Consider the following 26,325-nt stretch of genomic DNA (forward strand, 5'->3'; position numbering starts at 1 on the left):
TGAGATCCTATCCAATCTTAAGTCAGATGATATTTACCAGCTAATTTGTGATAAAGCCAGGTCCAGTGCAGAAGAAAAGCAAGTTTTTATTTCAGCCTATCTACAGGATCTGCACATTTATCTCTCAGCCATTCCTGGACTCAGTGTTCCAGGATTAAATTTAATCAAGGAAATGGAATTTGATGGCTCAACTCTTTGCAGAAATTGTACTGAGCCGCTTCTTCATCAACAAGACAACAAGCAAGATTGCAATTGCAATAAAAATTTCACTATCAGCAGAGCCTGCATTGATCTGCAGTATTACCAGCCCATTAACCTTGCTTTCAAAAGTGAAGTTTTAATCCTAACTCCGCAATTGCTCATGGATTATGGATTGGTTTACCAACTTATCTGTTCTGATCCAAGACAAGCTAGCAGTCTTGGCAGAAAGATTAGTCTAAGCTTAACCCAAGGTTTTAAGCTAAACAAAAAGTTTGCTGACGCCCTTTTTATTAGCAAAGCTCCTGAATGGATTTCTAGAGGCAGCCTTCTTCCAGCCCAGCATTATGTTAATCTGCATTATCAAAATAGAAGACCTACTCTTCTATCCAGTCCCTTAGTTCGAAGCGATATTTGTGCAGAGCCTATTATTAAGCAAATCAAGCATTGGAGAGCCAGAGTCATCAGCAGAGACTTTGAAGCATACCCAAAAAATATGGGGTATCTCATTGCTGCAGATTCCCTATATCAGATATTTTGCAGTAAAAAGATTGATCCTTTACCATTCAAATCCACTATTCAAGATACTCAGCTCCTAATGGATCATCGCTCAGAATATATTCCTCCCTGATCAGCAGTCTTTTCAGCCGAAAGCAAGATTCCAAGTTAATAGTCAAAAGTTCTACAGTTCCCTGTTTACTGTTCACTTTTTACTATTCAAGCACTATTCAAGCACGGGTCTACTGTTCAAGATTCCTTTTTTATCTATTTAAGGAGGCTCGGTCCTCAGTTGTAAGAACAAATTATTTTACAACTTAAATTTCCGCCTAGTTTCTCTCTCTAAGCTTATGCTCTCCCTTCTCTCTTCTTTCTCTCTCATCATGTAATCCCTTTAAGCCTTCAAGCTTTCAAGCTTTCTTCAAGCTTTCCTACCTTGATCCGTTGTAAGATATTCTCCTTATGTATAATATAAGTATGTTTTGATTACCTCCTATATGGATGGTTTTTTATTTAAGCTTTGATTTAATTTTATGTTTTTTATTTTCTTTTTTATTTTGTACCGCCTACATGGTCGGTTTTATGCTTTCTATTTGATACCGCCTACATGGTCGGTTTTAAGCTTATTATGAACTAACAAGTTTTTTGGTTCCTTCTCTTTAAATTTCTGGTTGGATATCTTCTGTATTTTCTAACCCTCTACTTTGTTTTGAATCATCTGCATAATTCATTTGTTCATCTGCATATGACCTTGTCCTGGGTGTCTATGGTATCAGAGCCACGGGGAAGGGAAGTTGGGCCTTGTTTTGGGTGTTCTTGGACTATCCTAGGATAGGTAGCAGTGTGCCTAGGAGCGCGAGCCCTGCCGGTTGAGCCGTTGTTAGCCGGGGATAGGCGTTTGTTAGGCTGTAAGAGGGTTGGGGTGACGTCTCATCAGGTTTGTCAATCTGCTATTAGGCTCTAGTTCAAAAACCCTAAAATGAGTTCAATTTTCCGAACCATGTCTAGGAGATCCAGTGATTCTCAAGATACTGTTGTAAACAGTGAAGAGATCAATTATCCTAAGATTCAAAATGATTTAGATGATTGGAAGTTACCCAAGGTGTCTAATCAAGAAATTTATAAGAAAGGAACCTTTAAGTTCTTCACAGATTATACCATCAAGACCTCTGAATGTCAGTCAGTTTAGAACAAGACGACCAAGTCATAAGACTTCTAGATAACAGATCCATTGAAAGCATAAGAAAGATGGCTATAATTTCATACACTTTGGTATGATTCAAGTAGCAGCTAAGCCTTTGACAAGATTAGGTTTAAACACCTCTATTGTCATGTGTTTAAGGGATAATAGGCATCTCGAATATCGAGATTCTATTATAGGCGCAGTCCAAGCTGGACTGAATGATGGCCCGTTTATTTCCAGTGCTATCCTAACTTCACAGTTAGAATAAGAGATGCAGACATCTTAGATTCAGTTGTCCTGCATATTAAGACCCATGGCTTTAAGATCAAACCAGGAAACAGTCCTGTTTCCATCATAACCAGGTTTGCATATAAGAGATGAACACAAGCGTTGGATCTGGGGCTCTTTGCACCAGTCCAAAGGTGAACCACTTATTTTCACTCTGATATGCTAGATAAGTCAGACTTCATCATCCCCAAGAAGATCTTGTGGAAAGATGTTGATTTTCCTGAAAATTGGCATTTTGCTAATGCTGTTCCAGCCATAGCACAGCGTTCTGAAAGTATTGAACAAATTGTTCAATACCCTGATGGAGGAGGAGAACTGGTTTCTCCAAATCTTTCAGACATTCCAGCAGCCCTAGAGTTTCTGTTTATGAACCCTCTAGAGCTTCAAGCTCTTCCGTCCCAGTTAGACCACTAGGAAGAAGAAGGTCCAGTTCAGGAAATCCTAAGAATATTAAGCTAACAGGTGTAGAAGTCACACCAACGTGGCTAGACCATTTTACTCTGAGGAAAATGAGGAATCCCAACAGGATGAGTCCCCTGTTATGTCTCCTACTATTCTCAGATGATTAATACCATAAGCCTAAGTGATGAAGACTTTGAGATCAACAAGGATCTCTTAAGAAAAGACTTCTATTCTGAAGTCAATAAGCCAGAAATGATTGGTTCTTTAGCACCGTCCCTAAGGTCATTAGAACCATTTACCAAGAAGAATTCTATGCCTACTTAAGACAAGAAAAGAAAAATATTAAGTTTTGGATTTGGTTTGAACTCTTCAAACAAGAGGAATATCCAGATTATCCTTGTAAGCGTGTTAATAACATTAAGAGCACTAAGTCCTTTGAATTTTCTAAGGAATTCCAAGAAAATCCCCAAATCAACCAAGCCTTTGTTGATAGGATTAATCAGAAGATTAAGGATAATCTTATTACCCCTTTGACTGTCCAGCCTCATGAGAGAATCAATATGGTTAAAGGTGATATTAGTTCAGAAGAAGAAGCTGATGAACTAATTAAGATGTTTGAGGAACCCATAATCAATCATTAACAATTTGGAAACCTTTAAGACTAGGAATATTATCCTAGACCTACTTTCCTGACATGCAGTTTGAGGAAAGAAATCAGTATACTCAAGCCTCATACACCAGTGGTACTATCTATGAATGGAACATAGACGGTATGACCGAGTATAACATACTCACTAAGCTTCAAGAAATGACCATGGTAAGCACAGCCTATAAGTTAAACAATAGACTGCCTGATCATGCTGTAGCTCAGACCATTGTTGCTGGGTTTACAGGTCAGCTTAAGGGTTGGTGGGATAATTATCTCACTTTCGATGATAGAAATAGTATCCTTAAAGCCTATAGGATTAATGAGAATAGTGAAGTTGTTAAGGACGAAGATGGCCAAGATATAGAGGATGCAGTGGCTACTCTTATCTACTCAATATCTAAGCACTTCATTGGAGATCCTGCAAAAATTAAGGATAAAACTGCAGATCTCTTGACCAACCTTAAGTGTCCTAAGCTTCATGATTTTAGGTGGTATAAGGAAGTTTTCCTAACCAAAGTCATGCTAAGGAAGTTTGATTTGCTTAATAATGGGTTCAGCACAGATATCAGAAAATAATAGAGGGTAAGACAGTTGAGTAGGTCTTCTATTCTGATAGTGGAGAGAAACAATGTGCTGGGCTGGAACAAGTTGGCCACTAGAAACCCACTCTGGGGCTTTGCTGATGATGATGGCATCTGCAAATTTCTTATTCATTTTAAATCCTTGGGTTAGACCAAGAGCAATTTTTCTTCCAAGCTGAGATACTTGGCTGGGATCAGAACATATGATTTGATGGACCAGACCATGGTCCAGGAGCTTTTCTGGAGTTAATAATAAATCTTCATCCTTGAATTTGATGCTGATTGGCGAATAGTATTGCAAGTTCAAGCAAACACGACTGATTGTGAAATTTCTGTTGCAATCGCAAATCATCTTCTTGATTCCTTTTTGGCACTGGAAAGGTTCTTCAATAATTCTGCAAACTTTAGAATCATCAACTTCCTTAACAGTAACCAAGCTTAAACCTGGGACCTTAAAACCAATATTGGTAGAAAGATAGAGATGAAGATCCTGGAGGTATGAAGAGATGAAGATCTGTTTTTCTTCAGCTAAAGACTTAGCCTTTTCCAAAATTAGGAGACGAAGATCTGGCTTAAGAGAATATAGATTCTCAGTCTTAAGATAATACATTCTTAGCATACGGTAACCCAACTCTTCCTCACTCAATTTATCATTCACCAGTGGGGTAGAATGCTTATTCTCACCATTTTCCAGTGGGGAAAATGAGGCTTGAGCTTTCAACATGAGCTTGTGAAAGTCAACTAATTCAAGTTTCCTTTCAAGAATCTCATACCTTCCCTGCCATTCAAAAATGCAATTGATATAATCAGATAAAGTGTTAGTATTGTTAAAAGAAGGATCTGTGGGGAAGGAATCTTCCACAAAAGGTAGAGATTCCGAGCTTGAATTAATATCCCTACTAGGGGATGCTGAAGGAATGTGATGATTGAAGTGGCTGGAAGAACCTGCTACTTCAGAATGGTCATAATAAAGAGGCAAGAATTTTTCAGAAAGAGCTGAATGGGAAATCTTAGAATCTGTAGGTTTAATGGACCTAAGAGGTTGTTTGTCTTTCTTGGGGGCCATGTTCTTGTGTGAATCCTGCAAAAATTCACGGGTTAGGAAATCAGGGATTGAGTTACATTCTCCTTTAATAAACTCAATTTGAAAATTATACTTAAAAACAACTTTTAAAATTCCTTGGTTCAAAATATCATTTTGAAATTTTGAAATGCATAAAGGAATGCTTAAAATATTATCTATAATGAGATTATGAATGAATTGAGTACCTAAAATCTTAGGTGGATCATCTATCCCAACAAGATTAATAGCTTGATCACAAAGAGTGATAGGATTAGCAAATTCAAAAAGAATTTCCTTATCAAAAAGCTTTGTTCTTATACCTTGGTTATCTACCCACAAGGGATAAATAGAGCTTAAGAAGGGTATTCCTAGGAGGGCTTTTTCTTTAAGATCCTTAACAAGGACAAAGGTTTGCTTAATACAGATGTCATGATTACGGATATCAACATCTGTTAATTTATACTTAGTGGCCAGTCTTTGGCCATTGGCACCAAATAGAGACTGACTAGTCTCTTCGCATAAAGGAATAGGTACAAGACCTTCTTGAAGGCAATTATCAGACGCTCCTGAATCAATCAAAGCAATAATATTAAGGACAAATATATCTTTGATTACTATAGTAAGGGAGATTTCCCACCTTTGGAAGATAACCCTACTCACAGTATTCAAAAAGGCATCTGTCTCATTAACTTGAGAAGATTCTGGAATATCCATGAGGTTTCCCTGGTTGACAATTCTATTGATTTGATCTTGAAGATCAGAGAGACCTAGACTTATGAATTGTCTTAATTCCTTAATCTCTTTTTTATGCTGCTTAACTTCTTCATGAAGTTCCTTAATGCTGACTTCTTTGGGAGACTGTTGGTCAAACCTGTTTAAGATATCATTAAGGTTATAAGGATTAACAGTCTTCTTGGCTTCTACCTTAACAACAGATTTCTTAAAAACTTCATAGAGATTTTGCTTAGTTTTTTCATCTTCAACTTTTCTTAAAGTATCTAGGATGAATTCCTGATCTTGGCTTATGACATTTATAGTTTTAGGACGACAATTACAATTACCTTTAATACAAACGGCTTGGTCACTAGAAGGTTGGCTAGAAGCTTCACCACTACTGTCTAGTTGATTAATGTCATCTTCATTGTCTGAATCAGTCCTTGATTCAGAATCTGTGGAGCTTAACATGACCTTACAAAGCATATTTTTTAGGTCATCTGAGACACTTAAGTTATTAATCTTTTGCTTAACTCTACAATCTTTTTTATAATGGCCAACTTTGCCACATTTAAAACAGATAATTGGCTTGACGTCTAAAAGAGTTTCTACCTTTTTCTGGGTATCCTTGTTGACTCTTCTTTGGACGTGTCTTGACTGCTTAGTATCATTCATCCCATAGTTGTCATAGGTACCTCTCTTACTGTGGTAAAACTTATCTTTGCTAGGCTTCCTGCTTGGTTTTTGCTTAGAGGGAGGCATAGTTTCCTTTTGGCTGAAACCAAACTGGCTACAGAATGAACCAAATTCATTCTTGTAGATTTTCTGTTCATTCTTCATTTGTTGCTTAAGCTTGAAGTCATTGCACAACTTAATCCCTTCAGCTGTGACAATGCTTATAATCTCACCATAGGTTAGCTTATCATAAGGGATTTGACCATTATACTGTTCCCTTATCTTGATCCTAATTCTCTCAGAGAAAAGCTTGGGTAATCCTGAGACGAATTTTTCTTTCCAAAAAGACTGGTTACAGTCTGACCTTAGCATGACTTTGGTTAGGAAAACTTCCTTATACCACCTAAAATCATGAAGCTTAGGACACTTAAGGTTGGTCAAGAGATCTGCAGTTTTATCCTTAATTTTTGCAGGATCTCCAATGAAGTGCTTAGATATTGAGTAGATAAGAGTAGCCACTGCATCCTCTATATCTTGGCCATCTTCGTCCTTAACAACTTCACTATTCTCATTAATCCTATAGGCTTTAAGGATACTATTTCTATCATCGAAAGTGAGATAATTATCCCACCAACCCTTAAGCTGACCTGTAAACCCAGCAACAATGGTCTGAGCTACAGCATGATCAGGCAGTCTATTGTTTAACTTATAGGCTGTGCTTACCATGGTCATTTCTTGAAGCTTAGTGAGTATGTTATACTCGGTCATACCGTCTATGTTCCATTCATAGATAGTACCACTGGTGTATGAGGCTTGAGTATACTGATTTCTTTCCTCAAACTGCATGTCAGGGAAAGTAGGTCTAGGATAATAATTCCTAGTCTTAAAGGTTTCCAAATTGTTAATGATTTGATTATGGGGTTCCTCAAACATCTTAATTAGTTCATCAGCTTCTTCTTCTGAACTAATATCACCTTTAACCATATTGATTCTCTCATGAGGCTGGACAGTCAAAGGGGTAATAAGATTATCCTTAATCTTCTGATTAATCCTATCAACAAAGGCTTGGTTGATTTGGGGATTTTCTTGGAATTCCTTAGAAAATTCAAAGGACTTAGTGCTCTTAATGTTATTAACACGCTTACAAGGATAATCTGGATATTCCTCTTGTTTGAAGAGTTCAAACCAAATCCAAAACTTAATATTTTTCTTTTCTTGTCTTAAGTAGGCATAGAATTCTTCTTGGTAAATGGTTCTAATGACCTTAGGGACGGTGCTAAAGAACCAATCATTTCTAGGCTTATTGACTTCAGAATAGAAGTCTTTTCTTAAGAGATCCTTGTTGATCTCAAAGTCTTCATCACTTAGGCTTATGGTATTAATCATCTGAGAATATGTAGGAGACATAACAGGGGACTCATCCTGTTGGGATTCCTCATTTTCCTCAGAGTAAAATGGTCTAGCCACGTTGGTGTGACTTCTAACACCTGTTAGCTTAATATTCTTAGGATTTCCTGAACTGGGACCTTCTTCTTCCTTAGTGGTCCTAACTGGGACGGAAGAGCTTGAAGCTCTAGAGGGTTCATAAACAGAAACTCTAGGGCTGCTGGAATGTCTGAAAGATTTGGAGAAGACCAGTTCTCCTCCTCCATCAGGGTATTGAACAATTTGTTCAATACTTTCAGAACGCTGTGCTATGGCTGGAACAGCATTAGCAAAATGCCAATTTTCAGGAAAATCAACATCTTTCCACAAGATCTTCTTGGGGATGATGAAGTCTGACTTATCTAGCATATCAGAGTGAAAATAAGTGGTTTCACCCTTGGGACTGGTGCAAAGAGCCCCAGATCCAACGCTTGTGTTCATACTCTTATATGCAAACCTGGTTATGATGGAAACAGGACTGTTTCCTGGTTTGATCTTAAAGCCATGGGTCTTAATATGCAGGACAACTGAATCTAAGATGTCTGCATCTCTTATTCTAACTGTGAAGTTAGGATAGCACTGGAAATAAACAGGGCCATCATTCAGTCCAGCTTGGACTGCGCCTATAATAGAATCTCGATATTCGAGATGCCTATTATCCCTTAAACACATGACAATAGAGGTGTTTAAACCTAATCTTGTCAAAGGCTTAGCTGCTACTTGAATCATACCAAAGTGTATGAAATTGTAGCCATCTTTCTTATGCTTATCAATGGATCTGTTATCTAGAAGTCTTATGACTTGGTCGTCTTGTTCTAAACTGACTGACATCTCAGAGGTCTTGATGGTATAATCTGTGAAGAACTTAAAGGTTCCTTTCTTATAAATTTCCTGATTAGATACCTTGGGTAACTTCCAATCATCTAAATCATTTTGAATCTTAGGATAATTGATCTCTTCACTGTTTACAACAGTATCTTGAGAATCACTGGATCTCCTAGACATGGTTCGGAAAATTGAACTCATTTTAGGGTTTTTGAACTAGAGCCTAATAGCAGATTGACAAACCTGATGAGACGTCACCCCAACCCTCTTACAGCCTAACAAACGCCTATCCCCGGCTAACAACGGCTCAACCGGCAGGGCTCGCGCTCCTAGGCACACTGCTACCTATCCTAGGATAGTCCAAGAACACCCAAAACAAGGCCCAACTCGGAACCGTATGCTAAGAATGTATTATCTTAAGACTGAGAATCTATATTCTCTTAAGCCAGATCTTCGTCTCCTAATTTTGGAAAAGGCTAAGTCTTTAGCTGAAGAAAAACAGATCTTCATCTCTTCATACCTCCAGGATCTTCATCTCTATCTTTCTACCAATATTGGTTTTAAGGTCCCAGGTTTAAGCTTGGTTACTGTTAAGGAAGTTGATGATTCTAAAGTTTGCAGAATTATTGACCTTGTCCTGGGCGTCTATGGTATCAGAGCCACGGGGAAGGGAAGTTGGGCCTGTGTGGGGTTGGCAGCCACCACAATTTGCTTGTATATATATATATATATATATATATATGTGCATTTATATTTAGCCTAGCTGCCACTTGGGAAGCGCCTGGAGGATGACATTTGAAGGGACCCGGGCTTCTTGGAGGAGCAGCCGCATGGAGCACGTGACGAGGCAGGTGGCCCTCGCCCATGGTGGTGGTTGGGGGCTTCAGAAGGATGACGGGTGAACAGAGGAGTAGGGAGGCTGGCAGAAGGTGGAAGAGAGGTATTTTGGGGTGGCCGATTGCTCGAGAGGAGGGGTAACTAACAAAAAACAGAAAAAAAAAAGGGTAGCGGGAAGGAAGAGGAGCAGAACAGAGGAACAGGAAGAGAGAGAAATGAGCTGGGAAAGAGGGGTTGAAAAAGGATTTTCAGCAAAGGGATTTTTTGAGACTCCCAGGTGCGGATCAGAGAACAAATTTAACTGATTTATGAGTTGTATTGACTGTGCCATAGTTCATTTGGTTTTCTTTGCTTCGGTGTGGTCAGAATTATTTTCTCTGTTTCATTTGAGTTTGATGCCCGAAAATCATGCTTTTTATTTCTGTTAATTCCACTCGCCTTGGCCATGGATGTCACTTGAAAATGGGTCTCTCTCCATCCATAACCAGTCAGGTCCAGTCACATAAGCCCACCACCTCTTTTTTGTAAAGGTCAGTAAGACTGTTTCTGGTTTTCTTTTCTTGTTTGTTGGCTTGGAAAATCTTTGTATCAGCTGCTTTATTGCCTTGTCATTTTTTTTGTGTTTTGGTTTCTCAACTTTTCTCGAGTATTTTCTCCACTGAGATGTCGTTTGGCTGCCGAGAAAGCACAAGAGAATTGTTGCTGTTTGGAGTGAAGCTTTTATTGGGTCTCTAATCTCAGAAATTTTCCTCTAGTCCCAGAGGGAAACGTCTCTTGAATTGAAAAGTTTCCATTTCTTGAGTTGGGGTCCCATGAGCAGAAAATGGTGCAGAATGTCGAAGTCAGCTCCAACTCTGAAAGTTCCTTGTGCCCTCATCATTTTCATTTTATGCTTTTACCCATTCTGGTGACATTGAGTTATTAATCACTCTCAGAAACTCTTTCATCTAAAGAAGAGATGTTATTCCAAGTTGGTTTGACCCGGAGACTCCACCATGAAACCCACTGCATTCATACCATTTCCTACTTATTGTACCCATTTTCTTCCTCAAACTTACCCACTGCAAGCGGCCGACACCCTTACCATGCATACTCGTTTCACCACCACACCATTTTTCCTCACCACTTCCTCCACTTGTTTTTTTTTTTTGGGTATTCATGGCAGCCACGGAGCTAGAGACATGAGAACTACTGTTCAGGATTTTTTTTTTTGGAATGGATGAGTTGAATGGAGGGAAAGCACAGGTGAAAAGGTTAAAAAAGAAAAAAAAGAAAACTAGTGAGAACTTACAAGTCAATGGCATGTGGATTTGAATTGGTGGCAGGGGCACTTTAGGTTTTATGAGTAAATAAAGTGGCAGTGGCATGTTGTGGCCTCATGTTGTTTTTTTCTTTTTCCTTTTTCTCTCACGTGTTGAAGTTTCATTTCAATAAACTCCTTTTAAATGATTCCTAAAACCTCGGTTCCTCAAATAATCTCATTTCTATTCCAATTTTTAAATGTGATTCCTAAATATACCATATTTAAATAATTTTCCAAGTCTTTAATTTTTTTAAAAAATATTAATTTCCAAAACTTTTATTTTCAAATGATCGCTAAAATTCTTTTTTTACATTCTTTAACAATTTTTTTAATACCCAGACGAATTCAATTTTCAACCTAAAAAAAAAAAAATCCACTATTCACGTTCATTCGTTTAAATATTATTTTTGTTGTTATTATTATTATTCCATATTTATTTATTTATTTTAAATTTTTTTTAAATTATTAAGGTTCAATTCTCCTAATATCTGACTTCCAAATTTAATTTTCAATCTCAAAGATTTCGTTATTCATGTTCATTCGTTTAAATATTATAATTTCATCATTATTATTATTCCATTCATTTATTTATTCACACATTCGTTTATTAAAATTTTGTCTTTAAATAATTTTTCAAAATCCCGATTCCCAAATTTAGTTCTCCGAAATTCCAATTCCTTTCAAATTTAATTTCTAAAATTCTCATTCTTGTATTTAATTTCAAAAATTCCAATTTTCTAGTGATCTTCGAGATTCCAATTTTTCAATTAAATTTCAAAAATTTAATTTTCTCTCAAATAATTTTAATTCCGCTCTGGTTTTCAAATGATCTTCTGCTCCTCTTGATTTTAATAAGCAGGAACGAATTTTCCATAATTCCAAATAATGGAATTTATGGGATTAATTCATGCAATATAAATCGGGCTTTGGTGGAAGCCCAACATATGTGATTTCCTTATGATTGATTGATTGTTTGTTTGATTTAATTGCCATGAATGATAGATTTTATTATGCTCTGTGACATATCTCGTGATTGTTATTATGCACTAATCTCACTTCTTGATAGCGCTTCATGGATCACTGCCCAGGTACGCATCCACATCTGCTCTGGTCATTTTCGGTATGCATGTTTAGATTCTCACGTGTGCATGATCACTTTGAGTATTCATTTATTTCCTCATCAATTGCCATGATTGCTTCATTTTATTAGTAGAGACCCGACTTTAGGGACTTAAAGGGGTGCTACGGTCTGTACCGTACCTTCCCGATAAGTAACCTGACCCCCGAACCCGATTCGGTTTTTCGCAAACCGCCTTTTCCAAAATAAGGAGTCACACTTAGGGTTTTTCTTTCTTATTTTGTTTACCCTTTTAAAAATAAAACAAAAATAAGTGGCGACTCCAAGTCAATTTTTCTTAATCAATAAAAATCATTTTTTCAAATAAAAAATCATTTTTCAAATTAAAAGCGAGTTTCGCCATCGAGTGGGAAACGCATTGAGCCGAAATGCGGGGTCCACAGAATTATATTGGTAAAACATCTATGATCCAAAGGCATTTTTCATAAAAGATTTTGTTTGTATGGTAAGTCCTTAAACAAGATTGGAAATTTTTATGAGTTTATTTTGGTATATTGATTCCACAAAAACTTTAGTCCAAAATTTTGCATTTCCAATAATGTTCAAAATTCCCTTTTATATCTTTTGTAAGTAATTTTTGAGTTAATTCATAATTATTATTTATTTAAAGTACGTTTGGAAGTGATTTTAAAAAATGTTTTTAACATTTCTAATAGTTAAATGATAAAAAAAATATTATGTGTTAGAAAAATTAAAAGTGTTGTTTAGAATTATTATCAAATAAACTTTTACTTTCAAATTTGTTGTTTAATACTTATCATTTAATTTAGAGTACGCCTGATGATGTTTCTAAGAAACGCTTCTAATTTTTCTAGTAATAAAAAAAAATTTTACTTTCAAAATTATATTAAATTTCCTTTAAATCCATTGTTTAACTTATTCAAAATTTTGTTTATGTTTATCGCAAAACAAAAAAAAAAAAAATTGTTTCTATAATTTTCTAAGTTAGATAATTCTTTTATTCAAAATATTGATAATTTGTATTAGAAACATATCTTTTAACAAATATGAAGTTTTTTTTCTCCGTAAAATCTTGAAAATATAAAAAATAGACCACACTGATGCACGGTACCGACACAAAAGTTTAAAAAATTAATTTTATATTTAAGTTATAAAATATATTTAATTAATTTTACTCATGATTTTTGAGGTTTTAAAATAAATACAATCAAAATTATTTTAATTAAAAAAAATTAAAAAATTAGGTGTTTAATAAAATCACTTATAATATTTTCTAAATAATACTTAACAAATAATTATTTTTAAAACATTTCACCAAAAAATATTTTGAATATAAATATACTTTAAATCCTCATTATTTGAAATTTTATATTATTTTTGTTTGGGATACTTTTGCAAAAGGTTGATTAAACACGTCACCTAGTCTCAATATTTAGATTGGCCTCCCTCCATTGACTCGAATGAGGAGACTTGAGATTGATGGATGCCTTTTCATCAGCATGGAAAATTTGCAGTAGAAGCTACTTCATTTTCGGGCTCGGAAAAAGGCAAAGCAATAATAAACCTAAGAGCTTCTAGTGGTGGTTATTAGGAGTGTAGATCCACGCCTAAACATTCTTCATCTGTCACCTCCCAACTCATATATTTTAAAACCATAAAAAAATATTAAAAAATAAATTTTATATTTGAAAATAAAATTAAATATAATTAAAATTATTTAAAAATACGTAATTTCTATATAAAAATTAGCTAAAAGTTTCTTTTTAATTATTTAAATTAAAGTATAAATGGATTCCCCTGACACTCTCGTGTAGGTTTAGAACTCAACTTTCACTAAGTACACAACTTTTTTTAAAGGGGGTGTCTCTCTTTTATTTTATAATAAAGTATGGAAATATATAGACCATTCAAAAAGAGACATAGAGCCCTTTCGCAGGGCAGTGTGTCAGGGACTCAGGGCAGGCTGGTGAGCGTGCAAAAACACTAGAGGTCACCATGATTGCTACCACAACATTAAGAAAAACCTAAGTCCTATGTAGTATGTGGTATCCAAATATGTTATGGATTTTGAGAAATTAATATTTAGGAATGTCAACTATACCTCTCAAATCAAACAAAATGTGTGGCATATAATAATTGTTGGGGTTCCTATAATTTAATTAGCACTTGTACCATGGTGTCAATTTATTTTAAAAAACAAAAAGAAAAAAGAAAGATATTAGAGTGAGAAGCCTTAATTTGGGGTTGGTGGGAGGTTTGACTAGCAATGGAATCTTGACTTCTCCCATGATATAGAACTCCGAGGTGAAAATTGAGGATTTTTTTATGTCATTAACGTTGATTTTGAGCCCATCGGAGTAAAGCAACCTTCCCTTCCTTTGTGCCCCTCGAAGAGTTTGCCTAACAATAATGAAAACCCTTAACAATAATGAAACGGGATTCTTTTTCCATACAAAAAGATGTTTGGACGGATGGTTCGAATACGCCCCTTCGAAGCTTAAGTTAGACAATAATAATTCAAACTGCTTAATGAAAAAGAGTAGATTGAAATATGTGTGCATACCTCGTTTGTACTTTTTGGAGGGTTTATATAGTATTGATGAAAATATCACTGTAATGATGATTGTCTTGTAAATGGTTGGACAATCATCACAGTTTTGGGTGGCTGATAGATGTCATTAGCTGACATGCCATGATCTTGAATATGCAACCGTCTGTCCCCTCAGCCTGTTGATGGTCTGGAGTTATGTGTAGCAATTAATTGATATGAATTAACTTCTGAGCTAGAGGGGTCTCATCGACCATTCACATGTTAAGTGTGAATGATCACACATGTTAATGAGTCTTGAAAACTTGATTGGATAATCCTACCTGTTTGGAAGGTCTAACCTCCCCTTGTTGTCCGGCCTAATAGGGAAAAATGGTCTTCTCATGTCTGATGCCAAACAGAATTGGTCCTAGTTTGGATGGAATGATCTGGACGGATTGCATATCTGTGCTAGACGGTTGAGGTGTCCGAGTTGAAAAAGGGATACGTGGAGGGGAACCCCCCACAATTAAAAAGCAATACTTGAAAAAAAAATTCATACTTTTAATAAAAAATAATTAATATATATATTAATTATTTTTATGTAATTATTTGAATTTTTATTTTTATGAGAGTATATTACAAATAGTATAGAGAATGAAGATAAATGAACCATAGTCCAACAGTAAAGTGCTTGCATGTTATTCATGAATCCCATAGAAAATATGCAATTCATCAACTTCCCCACTCAATCGGGCTGGGGCATATATGGTGCTATGGTTTACTTATGGTCAAAGGCAATAACGATGTTTCAAAAGGCCTGTTTGTTTTCCCAGAAAATATGGCCATGGGGTTGGTGTTTGTGCAGACAAATGGAAACAAAAATAACAAGAAAAGCAAAAGTGAATCAAAAGAGAGCCAACGGAATCAATTAAATAAGTACTACCAAAAAACAAATATATGGTTAGTGGATCTGTGTTTCCATCCCAAATCTAGGATTATGGGTCTATTCTACATCCTAATAATTGTTTGTCCACCTCCTCCTTTTTTTTTTTATTAAAAAAAAATATTCTCTGATTTAGAAGGGATTTAAATAGCAAATAAATATACTTAAATATAACACATTTTCAACAAATATTGCTATTAAACATGCCTTTGATTTCAATTTTTTTTTTTTTTATGTTTTTAAAAATAAAACATTTGTTGTTTTTATTATCAAATGACTTAAAAAAATTCTTATTTTTTTATTATATTTATTTAACATATCTCAATTAGAGTCATGTTTATTTTTTTTACTAACTAAAGAAGTTAAAATATTTGATTTTTTTCTATTCAGTTAAAAGTTATTAGTTAATATCAATTAATAAAGTTAAAGTAAATTTATTATCAATAAGTTTAATTTAATTATATTGATTGATATTAATAAATTACTTTTTAATTTAATAAAAATTTGACTTTTTATATTGAGTTAAAAAAACTAATACATTTAAAAAAAAAATTATTTTCTTACAAATTTTTTCTTATTTCTTTCTTTGTTCCAAGGTTGTAGAAAAGTTTATAATTTAAAATAAACTAAATTTGACTTCATTTAACAAACCCCTAACCTACCCTCTTAATAATGCCACTGAACTTCACCAACCAAATATTTTGAGTTTGGCCTCTTCCTTGGAGTCAACTCCCTTGATCTCATATGATTCCTCCTTTACACTCCATTTACCTCTCCATATTAATTTCAACTCTCACCTAACCTATTACTGAGATTTTTGTGTCTACTAGTATCACCACCCTTCAAACCTTATATGCTTCAAAATTGTATTTTAAAAATATATTTTTAAAAGGAAAAACCGATAAATAAATAAATAAATAAATAAATAAAAATAAAAATAAAAATAATTAAAGGAAAAAGAAAAAGAAGAAGAAGAGAAGTTGGAGAGGTGGAAAGGCATGAAAAGGTAATTAGAGAAGCATACTTGATTGTAGTGCATCACAAGAAGGATGAAATTATTGAGATTGCAGATATTGCTATCTCAATGATTGGAAAACAAGGCATGCCTCTCAAGTTGCAGCTCCCTTCTATTGCTTGGTTCACCCAAAAGCCAAATTACCAACAATTTTATTTTCAATCAAAATCTTATTTTAGGGATCAAAAATTGCCCAAAAAAAAAAAAAAAAAAAACCATTTAATCCTTTCCTTTTCTTCACATGCTTAGCTCTCAACTTTATGAATGATGGGCCTCTACTAACTTTGATAAGACCCCAATTAAAACCCTTAAACTACAAAAATAAATAATAAATGAGAAAAAAAATAATAATCTGGGCCTTATTTGAGGTAGGTTTTTTATTTTTATTTTTAATAAAAAATTAAAACTGAAGTGAAAGTAATAATATTAATATATATATTTTTGAGTAAATATGAAAATACCTTTAGGTTATGTTTGGTTCCCGGAAAATACTAAGGAAAGAAAAAAAATGCAAAGAAAAATGATTTTTTTATATTTGGTTGTCTTATGAAAAATATAAAAGAAAATCAAATATAATTAAAACTAATTAAAAACTTATGTATTTTAAAATTATTTAATCTTTATATTAATGAGTTAAAATAAATAAAATGAGTTTGAAGTAAAAAATAAAAATAACTTATCAACTTTTAATCAATTTTTTATTTTCCTTCACTTTTTCTTTCCTTCTATTTTTTCTTTATATTTTCTTTCCCTTACATTTTCATTTTCTTAGAACCAAACATAACCTTAAAAAATGGATGGAAAGTGTTACTGGGATGCCAGTTTTGGAATGCTTAGTTGTCCAAATCTTATTGGTCTGTCAGGTTGAACGACAATCAAGCTGTCAAACTGGCGGTATCCTTTATTACCGTTAATGAGAAATCAGAAATCCCTCAAAAAGTCCACCATCGATAAATAAATAAGGAAGAGGAAGCTTAAAAAAAAAAAAAAAAAGAGAGAAGAAAAGAAAAAAAAAAAAAACAAAGGAAAAGTCCACCGAGCCAAACACTCATACCTTCCTTCCAAGACATCCAAAGCCTCTCTCTCTCTCTAGAATGCTCTGCACATCACACCGAGCAGTATAGTTCAAGTATTCTCTCTCTACCTCCCTTCTCTTTACACAGCAATTCTTTCTTTCCAATCGTCTCTCTTCTCTTCTCTTCTCTTCTCTCTCCAATCCGGTCTTATCATAAGAGAGGATATAGAGAGATTACAGAGAGCTAACGTTTCGAGAAAGAAGGAAAAGAATGCTTGAGATGGATGGGTCTTCCAAACCTCCACAGATTTCCGAAATGTTTCAGAAATTTGCCCTTGCTTTCAAGTCTAAAACCTTTGAGTTCTTTGCCGATGAAGACCCCGCTGGCGCCGGAGCGGCTGCCGACAGCTACGACTCCGACGGGTTTTCCCTCCTTGACTCCGCCGAGGAAGTCATCACCGGTCAGAAAGTAGTCGTCATCAAGCCCGACCAGCCCGCGTTCCCCAAACCCTCTCCGCCGGTTGCGATGGAGAAAACACCTTCGAACCCGGAGACCCAGATCAGACCCATTAATGCCCACTTCTCAGAACCGTTGATTTCGTCGCTGTTCGCTACCATTTCCTCTTTTGAAGCTTCGTATCTCCAATTCCAAACAGCCCATGTCCCTTTTGTCGAAGAAAGCATAAGCGCCGCTGACAGGGCCGCGGTGTCGCACCTCCGGAAACTATCGGATTTCAAGCAATTGTATAGAGAATTTCGCCAGAATCCGAATTCCAACCTTGATTTTCCAATTGGGTCTTCCTTGGAAGCTCAGGTGGAGGAGAACCAAAGCAAGCTTCGAGCTCTGGAAACAGTCTCCAATCGACTACAGTTGGAAATTGACGATAAAGCTGCTGAGGTTTTGATTCTAAGACACAATTTGGATAAGATTCGAAAACTTAATTTGAAGTTGTCGAAAAGGTTATCTGATTATGAAAATCCATCATCTGAGGTCTTTTTGTCTATTACAGTTTTTGATTCTATATTGCATGATGCTTGTAGATCAATGCATGTTTTTACTAAGATTTTGATTGATTTGATGAAGAAAGCGAAGTGGGACTTGGATTTGGCTGCAAATTCGGTTCATCCTAATATTGATTATGTGAAAAAAGGGCATTATAGGTATGCGTTTCTGTCATATGTTTGTTTGGGGATGTTTCGAGGTTTTGATTCAGAAGGGTTTGGATTGGGTGGGAATGAAGTCACGTGTAATGGCGATGGTGCTAATTTGGTTAAGAATCGTTCTTTGAAGCAATTAATCGAGCATGTATCTGATGGTCCTTTAGAGATCCTTAAGAATCCCAATTCTGAGTTTTCAAAGTTTTGTGAGACAAAATATCAAGAGCTTATTCACCCTACAATGGAATCATCGATTTTTAGCAATTTGGATAAAAATGAAGTTGTATTGAATTCATGGAGGTCCTTGAGCGTATTCTATGAGTCGTTTGTTAACATGGCAAGTTCGATATGGATGCTTCATAAATTGGCCTTTTCATTCAATCCTGTGGTTGAGATCTTTCAAGTTGAGCGAGGCGTAGAATTCTCCATGGTGTATATGGAAGATGTTACGAGGAAGTCTATGTTGCCTGGAAAAGCTAGGGGAAAAGTGGGGTTCACAGTAGTTCCGGGATTTAAAATTGGGAGGACGGTTGTCCAGGCTCAGGTTTATCTAACCAGCATGAAGTGTACAGAGTAGTAATTTGTGTTTCCATGTGTAGAAAACAGAGGAAATGACTACACTCAAGGCTACTCTATTTGGGGATCAGCAAACAACACGGAAAACGGATGAGGATTGTAATGACATCTGGAGAGCTTTGTTTGTTGGTTGATTATACTGATACAAAATAAATATTGAAGTTGGAGTTTCCTAATCCAAAGATGCCTGGTTACCATATTGAAGAAGGAAACTTGGCAAAACGCATGTTAAAAAGTTCAAGTTCCTTGCTGTGGTATGGCAGCTCTGTGATCATCTTGTCATATTACCTATCAATCTATCTGGTTGTGAATTTACTTTCTCTCCTTTTTCTTAGGATTCTCTGTTGAGTTCCATGTAGAGAAATCTGTAAAGCAGTTCTTCAAACTGTCTGTTTTTGGGTTATCTGACACTAAAATAGTGTACCAAATTGTGTATCTAAACCAAGTGTTTGAATATTACAATAGTGTTAACTTCCAATTGAAAATAGTTCAATGATTGATTTTGTTATATTTGTGATTCTGTTCATGGTTTCTTGCCGGGTACCATCTTGGAGATTTCTCTGTAAAATGCTTGGAAATGTTGTGTGCCCACTAGTTTATCAATGTACCTATCAACAAAGTTGAAGTGTGAGCTTTTAGTGGTTCTGGGGGTGTGGTTAAAGGGATTCCTTATTGCATTTTATCATCCTTTTGATTATGGAGACCTCATCCATTATATTTGATCGTGAAGTCAGCTCAGAGAATGAATCCATCTTTTGTAGCTCTTGTATGAATCAATTACATTGTGTTTTTCCTCTGCTGATAGTCTGTTTTTAGTCAGGTTGATTTGTGCTCCAACTATACCCTTGACTCCAACTGGTGCTTGTATTTTCCTGGCTTCTACTCTTTGATTTTGTACACTAGGATTCCCTTCTGTACAAGCTCACTCTGATTCAAGGACCAGCATTCATGGAAAAGGATTCTCTGGAGGGAAGTTCCTGGGGGGTCTCCATATCCATCTTGATGAAGGATCCTGAAGTGATGCTTTCCTGCAAACAACGAAATCATCATCATGGAAAAAGCAGACTACTCCTTTATGGTGACTCTAGGCTCTCATCCGGGATTCAATTCTGTTCCAAATAAGTAAAATGTTGTTCGCTCACCAGGCAAAATGATTACTAGGACCTGCACTGTTGGTGGTTTTTTATGCATATGGCATATTTGATGTCTAGAAGGGAATGAGTGAGCCTGCAGAGAGATCATTATACAGCTTGAAAGGTAACTCTTTTAACTTGTATACAGCTTTGAAACAGATCATTATAAAATGGTCTCCTCCTATAAGCTCCTGGGTTGGTTGGCCTGTGATAAAGTGGTTCATTTACTTTGTTTTTCTTTTCCTTATTATTATTCTCATTGGTAACATGGTATCAGAAAACACTCCATGGTGTGTCCTGAGACTCTGTTTTGTGCTCTTGGGCCTTACCAATACTTCCCAGCCATTGTTCCATTGTTTTGCACCCTTTTGGTTCAGCTGATACGGTCTACTTTGCGCTCATAATGTTCATTCAATGCAGATGGTTTGTGAATGCCAACTTCGTCTGAAACATCTGGTTTTAATTTAAGATTCTATATTCCATTTGACTCTTAATCTAACTTCTTACCATGGAGTACTATATCTTGACTTGTCCATCACCCATCTCAGTTTTGAATTGTTTGTACTTTGTTTGGCTTTGAGCTTGTCGTTCATGGGAAACCACCTTTGCATGTCCTACTCGTCTCTCCATCTGTCTTCTACTCTTCAACCTATTCTGGGGATCTTTCTTCCAGGCTTTTTATGGATTTTTCCCTGTAAATTATCCCAGTTTGGTACTCTTTCTGAGAATGGTTTCAGGGTTATTATTTTTTAATGACTAAATTGGGAAAAATGTATGGGAATAAGTGCCAAAAGGGACGCAACCCAGAAGATATTTTATTGGATTACTGAAAGCTGAAATTTGTAAATTGAATGGGCCCAAAGAAGTTGAAGGTCTGTTAGATGTCAATCACTAGTAGACATATCCTGGAATCAAGCCTATCAAGGTCATGGAGAAGTTCCATTAGGATTTAGAGTGAGGAAATTGCCCCGAACCTTACAACTTGGTATCAAGGCACCAGCACATTGCTTTGTCAAATTCCTTTCTTCAGGCTCTACCGTCACCCAAGATGCTTCGGAGGAAAATAATGTTATTCATAATATGAGTCTGTTACTACCTGATATCTTTCCCGTCGACTCAATAATCTCATCATTTCCTTCAATAAATAAATAATAAAATAAAAATGGGGAGAAGATTTCATTTTATAGTAAAAAAAAAAAAAAAGTTCATCCATTCATGAAAAAAAAAAATAGATGGCATGTGCTGAATTTTCTTGTTTGATAATTGTTTTCAAAATAGTTTTTTATTTTATAAAATAAAAAAAAATGAAAATATATTTGACATTTAAAAAGTTGTTTTTTGTTTTTAAAAACCAAAAAACATGGTCTTTTCGAATAATGTTTTTTAATTGTTTTTCATTATTTTTCGATAATTGTTTTTTAAAAAAATTATATAAATGTGAAGGATGATTAAAATAAAATACCACATATGAAAATTATTTTTAAAATATATTTCAAGCCATTAAAGACAACTTAAAAATATTTTATGTTCTCAAATAAACTTCTGATCTATAAAACATTATAGAATAGTTTTAAAAACCTATTCTCAAAAAACGATTACCAAACAAGCTCTAAAATTTTCTTGAATTGCCCAATAACTATTTATAAAATGCTAGAAAATTGTTATTTATCAAAGAAAATTAGAATAAGTTGTAAAGACCTAATTCTGACTTTGGAGCCAAAAGGGCTTCTAAAGCCCAAAAAAGATCTTATAAAGACACCTTAAATTCATTACCAAACTTGACTCTTTTGATACCATTTAAGACCACGTAAATTTCCCTTTTTTTTTCTTTTTTTTTTTTGTACTTTTTAAAATGAAGTTGAAACCGCATTTTGAAACTGCTATACTATCCATCAAATAAAATTAGAATAGAGTTCGGAGCCAAAATAGACTCTAAGCCCAAAAAAAGAATTGCGTCACTCCTCCGTACAATATTAAACAGACTAGCTTAATATATATAAACATATGTACATATTTGGGTTGGAGGGTACTTTGGCCCCAAACTCAACTGAGTCATCGGGTGAATATTGGGAGAGCAGTCTACTATATAGTACTGGACTTCACATTTCACCTATGGGGGAGACACATTTTCCCTTGAAGAAGGAGAATCGACTCATCCATCTTGTCATAGGTTTGCTTAGACCTATCAATCGAACTGGCACTTAGGTCCTTCACAACCAGTAGCTAGGCCAATGAGGAACTGATATACGTTTAGGGTATTAAGAAAGTAATTATTTTGGACCTATGAAAAATGAACATTTAAGTAATGCTCGCCGAGTCTGATGCATTATGCGTATGATGGAATGGGATGATATAGAGACGAAAATACATGAAATTTTATCAAGGGAGAAAAGGAAATGTTAAGGATAATGTGAACAACATGCATGCAGAAAGGCCACCAACAGAGAAGAGAGTTGCATCCATCTAAGATGGGGTTTAGGGAAATTAGTAGTTGAACCTCAAAATCATCTCCCACATTCATAACATAAGCAAAGGAAAGCATCCCAAAGTGTCAACACTCCTCTGGAAATTAAAAGAAAAGCTTAAAACAAAAGCCCTAATCACAGGAAAGGAAAGAAAAGAAAAGGAGAGAGAAGAAGAAGAACAAAGAAACCCTAATAGTTTCAGTAGTTAGTAGGGGGAGACACCCACATTGGCAGGAGCAAAGAAACCATCTTTCATGAGCATGTCCTCTCCTTCCTACAAAAACCCAAAACACAGTTTCCAAAACTTATTAAACCCCACAAGCACTATTCTATGCATTGCAAAATAGAGGAGGATCAGTGGTGAGAGGTCAGAGGTGAGAGGTGACCTAGGGTTTAGTGTACCTGTTGGCGCACGTTAGCTTTCTTCACGGGTTGATCAGGCATGAGACCAAAGTGAATGTGTGGAAAGTGGGCCCACTGAAGGGAAACAAAACAAAATGAACCCACCAAACAAAAAAATAAATAAAAATATCCAAGTTCTTTTAAACCAATAAACCCTAGAGAGCAAAGAAACCCTAGTAGTGAAAAAGGAGTAGAATTTTCTTGGATCTTACATTCTTTGCAGCAGCACTAAAGGCCTCTCTGTGACTTATGCCTGGATTTCCAGCTTTGATACGTTGGATCTCGTCCCTGCAGATTGAAAGATGTCAAGATCATTCATATATGCTTCATGGGTCTACAAAATCTATACAAAAATTAATATTATATAGAAAGAAAAAAGACACTTTTAATAAATGAGTTGTATGATTATTTAGTTTGGTTATATATATATATATTTACTTACTTGATGAATCGGTTGTAAGCAGATGGGACTCTCTGTCTCTTCTCCGGGGCTGGCAAGCGACAGAAACAGAACAGAAACAGACAGACAGACACATTAAAATCACTTCGCTGACTTTTTGTGGATTTTTCTGCTTTCATTTTTCTATCATCACTTCATCATCATATCTCATCTTTTAACTATCTATCTTTCTATCTATCCATGGATTCTTGCTATCTATATTTCCGGGGGAGAAAAAACTGCACTCTCTTTTTCACACACTCACAAACACACAGCATTTCACATGTTAGGAAGTGAGTTATAAACTTATAGTAAACAGTTAGGGCTAGACAGAGAAAGAAATGGGCCATTTTGAATAAAAATGGGAACTCTTTTCGCAATTATTATATGCTAAAAAAAAAAAAAAGGGTTTTGGTCTTAAGAGGTATCTTGGGGAGGTCATGTTCGAAGGTTCTGGTGGCCTAAACTGGCCTAGTAGAGATCTACATTCTGCCAACCTCTGAAGCACGAAACAACAGTGGTTTTAACCCTTGGTTCTTCTCATTTGAATGCCAAAGTTCGAGACTTCTCAAGGGGAAAACAAAGAAATTGGTCCAATGCCTTTTCTCTCTCCTTGATTTTGATGCAAACGCTCAGATTTCAAGTCTTTCTTTCTGGGTAAGTTAGAGACTTAGAGTTGGGGACCTTTGGGTGTGAGCATAAGATATGGGATGGTGAGCAGTGGACACCAAACTTTACATGGTTCACTTCTTCTTTGAAGCTTATTCAAGCTTATAAAGCTAGCATTTTCAAAAATACATTTCAAAAAAGTCCATGACAGGTTCATGTTAAAGACTGTTGAAAAATAATGCAAAGAAGACAACCGCAGAAACAAAGCTTTAGCTTTTTGGTACAACTTACAAGGAAGAATAAGGGTAGACATGAAAGGACTGATAAATGTTAGTCCCACTTGCAAAGGAACGATGAAAACCTAAGACACTATTGAGAAGTAAACACAGGTATCATATGTTTGAACCTTTTTTCAAACTTCTTTCTTAATTGGCTAAGAGACTAATGCATACCCAAAAGGCTAGAGTGCATTTTTCTTCATTAAAACTTCACTTCCTGGGAAGAAAGTGGGTAATTGAAAAACTTAGACACCACACCCAGAAAGTTATGGAAGTTGCTACCAGTACCAGTAAATTAAACCAGAGAAAATAAGAAGACTAAATGTGAAGACTCTCACGTCTGTTAACTACAGGGGGTTTCGGTATCTCATCGACTCCTCGCACCGGCATGACCGCCTCATTCGGGTTGGGCTGATTGATTAACGTATTGGACGGTGGGCTGCGGATCTCCTCCTGATACATACATGTCATCATCGATATAAGAAGAAAATCAACACATAGCATAGAATCATATAAATTAAAGCTGAAAACACAAGAGAAGGCTATGGAAAATAGCATACACTTAAAACCCTAATTTTATCCCTCAGCAGGAAAGATAAAAAGAAAACCCTAATTGTGATGATGATATACCATAAGATTATGAGGAGAGAAGAGAGAGTGTCCCAGGTGAAGCTGATTAGCAGCAGGAAGAAGCAGTCCACGCATGTTGACGGACAAGAGGTTGGTGCAGTGACCGCATCGAACCGTAACAGTCTTGAACAAACTAGTGCAAGGAACGCTCACCTAAAACACCCAAAGGGAGAAAGCCATTACAGAAGATGAAGAAGAAAGGGGAGAAGAAGATGGAAAAGTGGAGGAAAAGAGATAATAGGGAGGAAGGAGGAGGGAGGGAGAGAAAAGTGAAGAAAATGATACCGCGAGGACAGTGTCACAAAAGTTGCAATGGACGTAACAGAGCTGGTCGGAGGTGGGGGAGAGGTGGTCCGGTGAAAAGGCAGATGAGGAGGACATCTTTTTGATTCCTTACTACTTTTGATTTGATTGATTGATTGACTGTTCGACGGAGATTAACCACCTTGGATCTGATCTTCTTTGATTTTTGAGTGAGAAAACCAATTTATAAAAGAGAGAAAGAGCTAGCTAGAGATCCCCAGAAGCACAAAGAAACTGGTCACTTCTCCTTGGTCTCCTCTCTCTTTCTCAAACTTGTAAAATGTTTTTAGTACTACTCCTCATACTAAGCCTTGTTGATGTATCATAGAGATAGGGGCTTAGTGCAGAGTCTAGAGAGTGTGTGTGTGTGAAAGAGAGAGAGAGAATGAGAAAGAGAAGGAGAGAGAGAGATCTAATACACGGCTGTGCTTTAATGAAAATTAATTAACACAATAAATAAATAAATAAAAATGCATGGTTGGCATTCCCAATGGATGCGAGTGGGAGAGAAAGAGAAAGAGTGAGAGCAGAGGCGGCAGAGGTGGGGGAGAGGAGCAAGATAGGGACGTTTGCATGGAGTGATTAGCTTTGCCTCATTCACCTGTTGTTTTCACAGTTAAGAGGGCTGTGAACACCTTTTCCCTTCTTCCTTTTTCATTTTTTTATTTTTTTATTTTTTTATTTTGTATTTTTTATTTTATTTTTTTATTTCTTCTCCGTTTCACATTCACAGATTCACTACAGCAATCTATGTTAACTCATCAACACTGTCACCCTATCTGCATATTCAAGCCCCCTAATTGACGGGCACCCATTTTCCTTCAATTCCCTTCTCATCCCCTCTCCCCACGGCACCCTTCTCCTTCATTTTCATGTCCATTCAAGGGTAGTTTGGTCAAACAAAATGTAAAAGGAATATCCTGCTTTCCTGTTGACCCTCATATCTGGTTTAATGACAATGACTGTCATTTGGCATTTAAAGTGGAAAGGTCGACCACTAATTTTTTTTTCTAATTATTAGCCACTTTTATTGGTCAAACCTTCCTTTTTTTTTTCTTTTTTTTTTACCTTAAAAGTACAGGTTATATT

At 35.8% G+C, this 26,325-nt stretch overlaps 2 protein-coding genes across 2 annotated transcripts; one reads left to right on the plus strand and one right to left on the minus strand.

Moving 5' to 3' along the window:
* Window positions 1-17,257: 17,257 nt before the first annotated feature.
* Window positions 17,258-20,297, plus strand: LOC117931627 (protein GRAVITROPIC IN THE LIGHT 1-like). The gene has a single exon (XM_034852620.1). It carries the CDS (start codon window positions 17,515-17,517, stop codon window positions 18,976-18,978), a length of 1,464 nt encoding a protein of 487 aa, XP_034708511.1. The 5' UTR covers window positions 17,258-17,514; the 3' UTR covers window positions 18,979-20,297.
* A 2,266-nt stretch (window positions 20,298-22,563) lies between these two features.
* On the minus strand, window positions 22,564-25,617 carry LOC117931637 (axial regulator YABBY 1). The gene is made up of 7 exons (XM_034852631.1): window positions 25,219-25,617; window positions 24,934-25,086; window positions 24,642-24,756; window positions 23,420-23,468; window positions 23,190-23,265; window positions 22,978-23,052; window positions 22,564-22,849 (listed from the first exon to the last, which is right to left on the minus strand). Exons 1-7 carry the CDS (start codon window positions 25,312-25,314, stop codon window positions 22,781-22,783), a joined length of 633 nt encoding a protein of 210 aa, XP_034708522.1. The 5' UTR covers window positions 25,315-25,617; the 3' UTR covers window positions 22,564-22,780.
* Window positions 25,618-26,325: the final 708 nt, after the last annotated feature.

The sequence above is a fragment of the Vitis riparia genome, chromosome 15, assembly GCF_004353265.1.
Source record: "Vitis riparia cultivar Riparia Gloire de Montpellier isolate 1030 chromosome 15, EGFV_Vit.rip_1.0, whole genome shotgun sequence".
Taxonomy (NCBI): domain Eukaryota; kingdom Viridiplantae; phylum Streptophyta; class Magnoliopsida; order Vitales; family Vitaceae; genus Vitis; species Vitis riparia.